The 10,494-nt window shown below is 42.8% G+C and overlaps 1 protein-coding gene across 1 annotated transcript; it reads right to left on the bottom strand.

The window, feature by feature from the left end:
- Window positions 1-7,538: 7,538 nt before the first annotated feature.
- On the bottom strand, window positions 7,539-7,862 carry SERTM1 (serine-rich and transmembrane domain containing 1). The gene has a single exon (XM_008936457.1). The coding sequence runs from the start codon at window positions 7,860-7,862 to the stop codon at window positions 7,539-7,541; it is 324 nt and encodes a 107-aa protein (XP_008934705.1).
- Between the last annotated feature and the right edge of the window lie 2,632 nt (window positions 7,863-10,494).

The raw sequence follows: 10,494 nt of genomic DNA, 5'->3' as shown, positions 1-10,494 counted from the left end.
CATCACAGCAGCCTACATTTCCATTTAATGCATGGTGATGAGTTAGACACTAGAAAGCGCCTTTGGTCAAACAGCTCACATTGCTCTGAATTCTCAGTAGATCCCTGCAATTATAATTCTGTCAGTCCAATCCTCTTTACCTTCAGCATGAGCTACAATGTTTTCTAATACAATAATGTTTACCAATATATCTTTTTCAGGAAGTTTTTCTGGGGAGTGGCCTTGAATATGTTACACACAGCTGCTGGGTCCCTTTTCAATGCATACGTGCAGCTTGAGCTACTGGGGGTGCATCAATGAATTCATGTTTTCCTCTACCTGCAACAGCAGATTGCAGATTTTATGATACAGAATCCAGAAGAAATCTCTGCATCCTTGATGAAAAAAACAGATTCAAGAGGAGACTGCAGTCTTATAGTTAGCAACATTTGACCCTACGTGCCAACAGCCACAGAAAACCAGTCAAAGACAGCAGCTGGGCTGGCAGAAGTGTGGTGCAGGTACAGCTATGAGAAGCACCAGAGGATGAGGTGTTTCTCTTGTCATTGGTTGTGTGCCTCCAGAAAACTTTGCTGGGCTCACATTGGTAACTGAGAACAGAGCTTGGCCAAAGGTGTGTAACAAGGGGCACTTCACCAGGTTTGCTATTTTGAAATGTGGAGGTAGAAACCACACCTATGGCAGTGGGTGGAGTTTATTTAGGAGGTCACTGGAGCCACAGAACCCATCAAACATGTGAAGCACGGACTTGGCCAAGCCAGGATCCTTGGCACAGTCCTTTCCTGGCATCTGTGCAAGAACCAGATCCATCCTGGGCCACAGGACCATGCAAAACAGAGGATGCAGGAGAATGTGGCAGGGATGTGGCAGTGTGGGAGGGAGCCTGTGTGGTGGGTACTCATTCTGTGTGAGAAGGGGACCTCTCGCACTCCCATGGGAGCTCACCTCACTCACTGCAAAGCACAGAGTTGCCCCTTGCTTGGCAGCATCAGTGCTGGCAGTCTCTTTCACACCTCTAACAGCCACCACGAAACCAGGGCTACCTGGGTCTAACAAAATTGTCTGGCAAATTTAACTCGCTGTTGAGAGCAGACATTAGTCTTACCCTTTTTCCCCACAAGCACTTGTTTCCATACTTGTGGCTGAAACTGCAAATCTGGCCATGTCTTCCCCACTCTACATAATCCAGGGCATTAATTTCCATGCTTTTCAGGCTGCATCTCCTTCCACTCCTGCCACGCTTCTGCTCCTGCTGGGTACCTTTTTGTACCATCCCTTTCTCCTGGCAGGTGTTTGCAGCTTGTCCTAGTTTGGTATCACCTGCAAGGCTCCATGTTTACGTCCATCTCCTGCATCCCAGTGAAGCTGTGTGGGATAAGGGGCACACACGGGGGCAGACAGCCCCTGGCTATGACTCCCAGTGCTGGAGCAGCATCCAGGGACCTGAGCAGGATTTGTCCCGAGCAAACCATGCAGGGAACCTCTGACAGAAACACATCCTTTGCACTTGGTTCTTACTTGTCAGCAACTGCTGAGCCCAGGCTCAAGAGAAAGCCACACAAGTGATTTATGGGCTGTAACTAATGTTCTAAGACAAAAGGCAAACTGAAGGGTGTGTTGAAGGGGCAGTGAAGGTGTAATTCCTCAGCTAACAGCTTAGTCTCAATCTTCTACTTTCTTAATAACAGTTTAAGACAAAAAAGAGATATAAACATATTCTGGGATTCTATATGACCAAATTAGTATGCAGTATTACAAGTGCAGCCTTGAAAGCAAATAAGTGGAACAAAAATTCTCAGATAGACACCTACACTCATTTATTGAGGATAAGGCAGAGAAATAAACAGGTAGACTAATTATGTACACCTTGAAACAGTAGAATGTCTTACCTAGAAAAATCTGTGGGCAAAAATAATTCTGTCAGCACAGCTGGAATAAAATATTCCTTGGTTTGTAATAGTTCAACCAAATACTTTTCCCATTATTCTTTCAAAACATATCAAAAACATATTTTTCCAAAGAAAACTTTCAAAGTTTGTAAAAAATCATACATTAGTTTATACTGTTAAAAACAGACCCCTTTTGCTTCTTATTTTCTAACTGAAGCTGCTCACAGAAGTAATTTTATTAAAGCTGTGTCTTTTGGTGAGTGTGTTAAGTGCTGAAACGAATACACCCATTGTGCTGCTGTCCATAAGGAACAGAAGGTGATCTGGAGCCAGATCCAATTTCCTGAAGGTCTGTGGAGATCCTAGACGTGCTGATAGCCACCTGCTGGGGTTTTCAGACTTAGGGTGGGTGAGCAGCTCCCACTGATCTAAATCAAAGAAGAAAGAATGGAAAAATACCTCATATCACCTAGTCCTGCCTTGCTCTTGCTTGGATGGTGATTACCAGGATGACACGAACCTGCTGACCTGGCCTTGAAAGTGAGTACACAGGAGGCTGATGCTGCTTTTATCTCCAAAACAGAGCTGGGAGGAGCTGTGAAAACACCTTCCCCTGGCATCAGCAAAGTGTCCAGGGCCAAGCCCCAGCCTGGGTCAGCTCCTTGGCCAGTTTTGGGCCACCCTGATTATTGGCAGCCTGGCAGAGCCCGGAGCTGTGGTGTGAGAGGGGCTGTGATTGCAGGTGGATGCCATTGGCACGTCACACTGGCTGGCATCACATAGTCCATCGACTGGGAAGCAGCTTGAGGGCTGCTCTGTGGCACACCAAAGATATAGGTAGGAGCACGCCCACGTTTCTTGGAGAAGAAAAAGGACTTCAGAGTACTTTAGCATGAATTTGGAGTATGTCATCCTCTCCTGCAGCCACAGAGTGGGGCCCTTGTCTTTGGGAGTGTACAAGGGCTGTGGATGTGAAAAGGTCATTCAGCTGGGGCAGCAGCTTGGCTGTCATTCATAATGTCTCCTTAGACAGCCACAACAGATGCAGCAAAAATGGTCCCATCAAGAAGAATGGGAGGTATATGGGCTTTGTAAATAACCTTCCCACACAGATGTCTTTCCCAGTGACCTCACGAAAAAAACCAACCAACCAACCAACCAAAAAAAACACCCTAAAAAAGACTCTGAAGGAAAAAGAGCTACATACAGCAAAGCGTGATGCTCCATGGGCATCCAGCCTTGCCAGAGTGCCACAGGGGTAGACAGTGAGAGAGAAGTGTGAAGAAGCTGAAGGGAAGAGGAGTAAGAACTGTTCCCAAGTTAAACGAGATTTGTAGAAAATCTGGATGAGATTCTAAGCTTACAGAGACAAACCTTTCAGGTGAGCTGGCAGACAGAGAAGTGCTAAAAGTAGAAAATTAATTTGTTAGAATAAAATCTCTTCGATTAAATACACTTAAATGGATCATATTTATTGAACCAATGCAAAATAATTTTTTTCCTGCATGATCCAGAAACTCTTTTTCTTATCCATCCCTTATTGGTATTTTTCTTTCTACAGACTTTCAGGTATACATTGCAACTGCCTGAAGCCATGCAGTCTTGGAGTCATATATTACCAAAGTTAATGGCACTGTTGCAGTCAGAGAGCTTAGTAAAAACAAAAGAAGCTCCCGGCAAAAGCTGACTGTGAAATGTGAGCCCACACCACAAAAACAAAGTGGAAAAGCTGGAGAAGAGTGTGGCTGCAGGCAGGAGGAGGAACAGAGCAGCTCTTCAGTAAGAAATCACCCCCTAATAAAGATGTTGTTTACTCAGCTCCAGAGACAAGAAAACACATTAGGAGGAGGCAGGGAGCTAGAAGCTGCTGAGCTTTTGTGCTGACATGAATCACAGAACCACAGCATGGATAGGCAACATCTGAAGATCATCTGGTCCAGCTCTCCTGCCCAAGGCAGAGTCAGCTGCAGGCAGGTTGCCAAGGTCAACATGTGGAGACTCCACAGCCTCTGGGCAACCTGTGCCAGAGGTTGACAACCCTCACAGTAAAATTGTGTTCAGATGGAATTTCATGTGTTTCAGTTTGTGCCATTGCAGGACAGGAGTCCTGTCACTGGGCTCCACTGAGATGTGCCTGGCTGCTTCTTCCTACCTCTCATGAGGTATTTATATATTGATGAGATCTTCTGGAGCCTTCTCTAGACTGAATAGTCCCAGTTCTCTCAGCCTCTCCTCATATGAGAGATGCTTCAGTCCCTTAATCATCTTAGTAGCCCTGCACTGGGCTCATTGCAGTAGCTGCACATCTCTCTTCTGCTGGGAGCCCAGAGCTGGACACAACAATCCAGATGTCCCACTGGTGCTGGGTGGAGGAAGGATCACCTGCTGGCAGTGCTCCTAATGCAGCCTGGGGTGGTCCTGGCCTCCTTTGCAGCAAGAGTGCACTGATGGCCCCTGTTTAACTCAGTGTCCACCAGGACCCTCAGGTCCTCCTCTTCAGAGCTGTTTTCCCCAGCTTGTACTAGTGCCTGGGATTACTTCTCCCCTAGTGCAGGGCTGTGCATTTTCCCTTGCTGGACTTCATGAGATTACTCTCTGCCCATTTCTCCAGCCTGTTGAGGTTACTGCAACTCCAGCCCAAAGGAATAGAATAGAATAGAATAGAATAGAATAGAATAGAATAGAAAATAGAACACAAATTGCACTTGGAAGGGACCTTCAATGATCTAGTCTAACTGCCTGACGAGTTCAGGACTGACTAAAAGTTAAAGAATGTTATTAAACATTGATAGGCTTGGGTTATCAACCACCTCTCTAGGAAGCCTGTTCCAGTGTTCTCAAGTTAACTCAAGATCAGGTTGTCAGGCTGTTTTTTTTTTTTGTTTGTTTGGTTGGTTGGTTTGTTTTTTTTTTTTCCTTATTTTTTATTTTCTTGAAGAATTAGTAATCCTCAAAACCACCATGGTGCTTTTCGCCTGTGGCTTCTCCTGATGCTGTTCTGTTGGATTCAACTTTTTTCTACTCCAGTCTGTCCTGAGGAGAACAGGTGCAACTCAGCTGATAGCACGATGACTGTATGAAGTACCATATGTCACTGCAGAGCGTGAAAAAATTAATAGCATCTAGTACCCTACAAACCAAAATCAAACGTGTGGTTTCAGTGACCTTTGCTACTTTGCACAGGCTGAAAGAATACTTTTTGCTGTCAAGTTTGACAACAGCTCATTGAACAACATGCCTAGGTTTTCAACAGGCTGCATTTAATATTAAATTTCTCTATCTCTGCAAGCATAAACTAGCAATGGGAAATATTGCAGGTAACAAATACCCCTTCCAGCCTGTGGTCTCATGCCTGAATTTGATAAAATTCCTGCATCCACTGCAAAGGAGGCAATAAATTTACAACTTTGTCAGTAAGAGAAGATAGTTGAACAGTTTCTTTACCTTGATTTACAGTTAATTTGTTTTTATCAAACAACCAACACACAAACACATTCTGTTACAGGTTTGGGTTTTGGAAGAGCTTTCATAAAGGAAATAAAGTGTCCTGATCCCTTTTAAATAATTAAGTCTTTTCCCAAGGCCTATCATTAATTAAAGTGAAAAGTAACTGGCAAGAAATTTTTGTTTAGATGAATAAAATATTCCAAAGACTAAATATATCCACCAAACCAGTCTGGGTCAGAGAACCCACAGGCTTAAGTTCTTCATTAGTCAGCAAGTTCTCTGCCCTTTCTAAAGAGCTGATTGGCACTGTAAGTCATTACCATTTACCACACTGCAGGTTCATGTTTCAAAAGTGAAAACACCAACTCCAGCATCATCTGTATGCTTGGCAGTGAACAGTTGCTTTTTAATGATTGTATTTACACTGGGATTTCCAGATTTCCCTTTTAAAGCCTGTGTAGTTAATGGCAGAATGTGTCTTGCTGATGAACACACTGACAGCTCACTGGGAGGGTATTTGTAACAAATGTGGTCAGGAGGTCTTCTCCAGCTCCCTAACCCATTGACCTGCTGGGCAGTAGTGCCATGCCCAGGGGGAGGTGTCACCCTGGGGTCCTCTTTGGACCATCCCATTGCCCAGAGCTATGTGTGCCATTAAGCCAGCAACAGAAAGAGCAGTGACATATCCACACCCTTCCTTGGGGCTCTCCAGTGACTCGGATTCTGCCAGAAGAACAAAATTTGCATGGACTTGAGTGGCAGGATCAGGCTGTGCTCATAGTGCAATATGGACTGCAAGGAACCACACTGCAGTGTGGGGCTGCAGTCCCAGCAGGTCACACTTGGCATTTAGAATTTCTTTGATTGTTTGGCTTGATTTAATTCCTAGCTGACCACAATGAATCCTGCTCACAATGCTGCAAGCTATTTTACTGCAGAAATCAAGTTCGGGGTTCCATTTTGGGCATCAGGAAGTCATAACCCAGACTATGGCACCGCAAAGAGCAGTGAGGTTGTGAAACATCATGCATTTCTCACCTCTTCATCTCTGTCCTCTGCTTGTATTGATGGGGAAAAGGGGCAGAGCTACTGCTTTTTTTCTTCCCATCTCTTCTTACCCTCTGCAGGTACACCTTGCATCTCCTGAAGGGCAGAGCACGGGTCTGCCTGGCCATTACACAGATCTTCATGTTCTCCTTCCACACCACTGTGCATTTGTGAAATTACAGGACAAAATCTGTCCCAGAAAGTCCTCACCAGTTCAAGCAATTTCTGCCCCTGCTGACCCTGCTCACATAAGGACAAAACACCCTGTGACAGTTTAGGAGCTACTCAGCTGCTGTAGGTGCTGTATTCAGATCTTTTAAAAGAAACAACAAGGCAGTAAGATCAGTGAAGGATGTGAAAGAGTTGTGTGATATTTACGATTCAACAGCAAAAGCTGCCCCTGGAGGAACAAGGCACCAGGCAGAGGAGAGGCAACAGGATCCAAAAATACCTCCACACGCTCAGCAGTGAGCATCGTTATTGCAGTGGCTTTACTAAGTCAACCAAAGACTCAAAACCTGAAATACAGAGACTTTATACAGAACAAGTTGGGTGTACAAATAAACAAAAGCAACATTCTTCAAGAAATGGGTTTTAGTTGTGTTTTATAAACATCAATAAATACTAAAAAAAAAAAGATGCGAAAATTAAAAAAACGAAGAAACGATATCAACAACTTTAAATTGTCCAAATAGTCATAACTGAAGCTGATTTTTTAAAATACTTTTGCGACAGGGATTCATCCAGAAGTCCTTATCTAATTATAAAAGGAGAAAGGAGTCAGCACATTACTGATACAAAAGCAGGGAAGATGTCACAACTGGAGCAGAAAAATGACACATCCAATAAGAACCGTATTACAGTTTGGCAGGAATACTCTTGATGAACACCAGAGATGTGTGAGAAAATGACAGCATCACTATTACAGGCATGAAATGATGATCAAGTGTCATTATCCATTGTCCAAAATGAAAAAGAACATTATTAAGAGGGGAAATTTCTAGAAAAGGAAAGGGGGGGAAAAAAAAGAAAACTAAGGGAATTTTAAAAGCCACCTCTTCATAATAGTCTTCTAAGGCCAATGTTGCATGCACTACCTCCCCAAGAAACTAGAGAAAGCTCTTCCATGCCCCATGTGCTTCCCTTCACTGAGTTTCATGAAGAAAGGTTTGAGAGAGCAGAGCGCTGGGAAGAAATACTACAAACCTCTAAATTAGTGAAAGAACTTCCAGCATCACTATTGTACTCTGGGTAGGATGAACTGGAAGAAATGATGTTTTTCAGCCTCTGAAGTGCAATGATCAGTAGCAAAAGGAGAAAAGCTAAGAGGCTAAGGAATATAGAAACATAGACATAGACATTGGATAAACGGCCAGGTGATGAATCCACTGAAGTTGAGAGGGATGTGGGGTACAGCTCCAGAAAAGTCCCGTTTTCCATGTTTCCTACAAAGCCAGATGAAGGGTCGGGTTCTGACATTTTGGGGGTTGTGTTTTAAAAACCACAACAGATTTCGGATTCCAAGGCAGTTTTAGCAGCATAACAAAGGGTTTATTTTAGGCGACCATTTTTCCACCACAGTGAAGAGTTGACAAGACAGCCAGGGATCAAATTTATCCTTTACTGCTCAAGTCCAGGACAACGTATGATTGTATCCTTCAAAACTGCAAGGAAAAAAAAAAAAAAGAAAGATTAATTTACTAGCAGAGAATGTGATTTAATGTGCACCTTATATAATTTAGTCCTTAAGGGTTACACGTTATTATTCTTTAGCACTAGGCTGTAACTCTTAAAGCATTAGAGCATCTCTCTATCTCTATAAAAAGTGGTATAGGAGAAATCTTACCCATCAGTGAATTAAAATTGACCCCTCCTCACCATGAGTTGTTTAACTGAGGAAAAGCATAATCAAAAATGTCCTTACATGGGAGAGACATACAGGAGTTCAGATTTGTCTTGTGGAAAAAATCTCCACAAGGAACAAAAAATCCCTGTCAGTGTTGGGGCACTGCTTGTGAAAAGCTGACCTGCTGTAGCTGAATTACATGGCCCACTGCCTTTGTTTTGATACAAAACAGACAGTGCAAGGTGCAAGCTGGTAGGAAATGAAGCTCGTTTTCTGCATATAATCATCCATATGCAGTCTTTCTGTCCATCCATCCATGGTCAGCCTCTCCCTGCAGATACTCAGGCACTGCAAGGAAAGGCAGCGAGCTTTCCTCCTTTGAGGAAGACTACCCATACAGAACTACACTCCCAACATGGTCCCTCTCATCCTGACATTGCTTGTGGCCTTCTCCATGGTCCCAGTTCAACACAATTAACTCATGGTTAGAGGTTTTGAGGAAAATCCCACTGATTTTCATGGCAATAGAGAGGGCAAACACTGTCAGCAACAGCCAGAGAGGTGGGATCAGGTCCTTGAAGTAATGACGTGACAGCCTGGGGTCTCTCCTGCATGTCACACAACTGCCCAAATATCTCTCTGTGTTTCCATAAGAGTCTACCAGCACTGTTCACAGCATTGGTCTGCCTTGTAATTTTTCCTTTAAACCTGCTTCTTCTGCTAACTTTAAATAAAGTGCCTCTTTCTCCAAAAGGCTGACACTTTCTGATACTAGGTGTGACCACAAAAGCCTCAGCCTGAACTACAGAAGCTTTAGAAGGGAAAAACACTTTTCTGCTGCTGCTGCTTCTTCTCTGAAAACATAGAAGCCTTGGAGACACTCACTGAAAAACACTAAGAATTTTGTTTTGCAGCCACTGAAGTTATTTGTATCGTTACTTTGCACTGTAAATTAAATTTAGGCAGTTATGCTACATGCTGTAAAAAGACCCAAGTGCTTGAGTAAACAAAGACTACATTAAGCAGTAGGTAGAATCTAATTCTATGCTTTTAAATCCTATTTTATTTTCTGTTCCTCAGAACTATATCTATACTACTACATGAAACAGGTCAAGCCTATTCTCTGGTCTTGGGAACAACTTATGTGTCCCACTGCATCAAGATGGCAAAATTGCCTTGTACCCCCACAGGCAGAATGGCCAAATCACAGCTGCCTTTGAGAATGCGTGATGGCCAGTCCTAACCCCAAATATGTCCAAGCTTACGGATGGTACTAGCTGGCCAAAACCATGCCAGCAGGTGTGCTTGCTCATTTCACAGGAGAGATGATGACAGGGCTATGCTGTGGCCTGGATTAATATACTGATACATACACATCCATAATGTTTTCATAGATAAAAAGTATAATCCAGATGTTATTTTATTGTTTATTTACTGCATTTACTGTTTTATTGTTGGAGTTTTTGGTAGTTTTAATCAAGCATCCCAATAGCCTGCAAGATATGCAGGAGTACAAAACTGCATCTGCAAATATGAGATTAAAATTTTCTTACCCTTGTGGTATGTAACACACTGATGCATGAAATGCACTAAACCAAACCCATTTTATAACCCTAATAGTATTTAGCTCCACAAGAAACAGTATTTATTGTACCTCGTGAAACGTCACCACAGACTGAACAAAGAGAGATCCTGATGAGATTATACTCCTTTTGAACTGCCTTTAATTTAGTGATCCAAAATTAACTAATGGAACAATACGTGTTCATTTCATGTCCTGGAAGTAGTTAAGTGTGTTATAGCTAATTTATCCTTTTTAAAAGATAAGCTTTGATACAGAAGATGTTTATCTTTGCTTACTCGTCATAATGAAAAGCAGATCCATTATTAATTGAATTGCTCTATAATAACTTGTGGAATTAATTCACATAAATTCTTTAACATGGCAGAAGTTAAAAGCCTTTAAATTCTTCACAAATTTGAAATCCGTTATGTTCTACTTCTAACATGAACAGTTTTGGCCCTGGTACAAGGAAGAACATTGGTGTGGGATTTTCTTTGAAGCCTGTGAAAAATTTATGGTCTTAAAGAGGACTAACCAGAACCTCACAGCTAAGCGTAGATGCAAGTGCTTTGCTACATCAGAGCCTTTACAGGTCTTGCAATGTCAACTGAGCTATTTTTAACCAAGTATTTTGTAGAGAGATCAGAGACACTGTAAACTCTGATTCCAAATGACCACGGCCCAGATCCTAGTTGCCTCAC

Source organism: Merops nubicus, unplaced genomic scaffold, assembly GCF_000691845.1.
Source record: "Merops nubicus isolate BGI_N331 unplaced genomic scaffold, ASM69184v1 scaffold2623, whole genome shotgun sequence".
Taxonomy (NCBI): Eukaryota; Metazoa; Chordata; class Aves; order Coraciiformes; family Meropidae; genus Merops; species Merops nubicus.
Note: the sequence above shows the minus strand (reverse complement) of the source record. Positions and strands in the feature narration are given on the sequence as shown.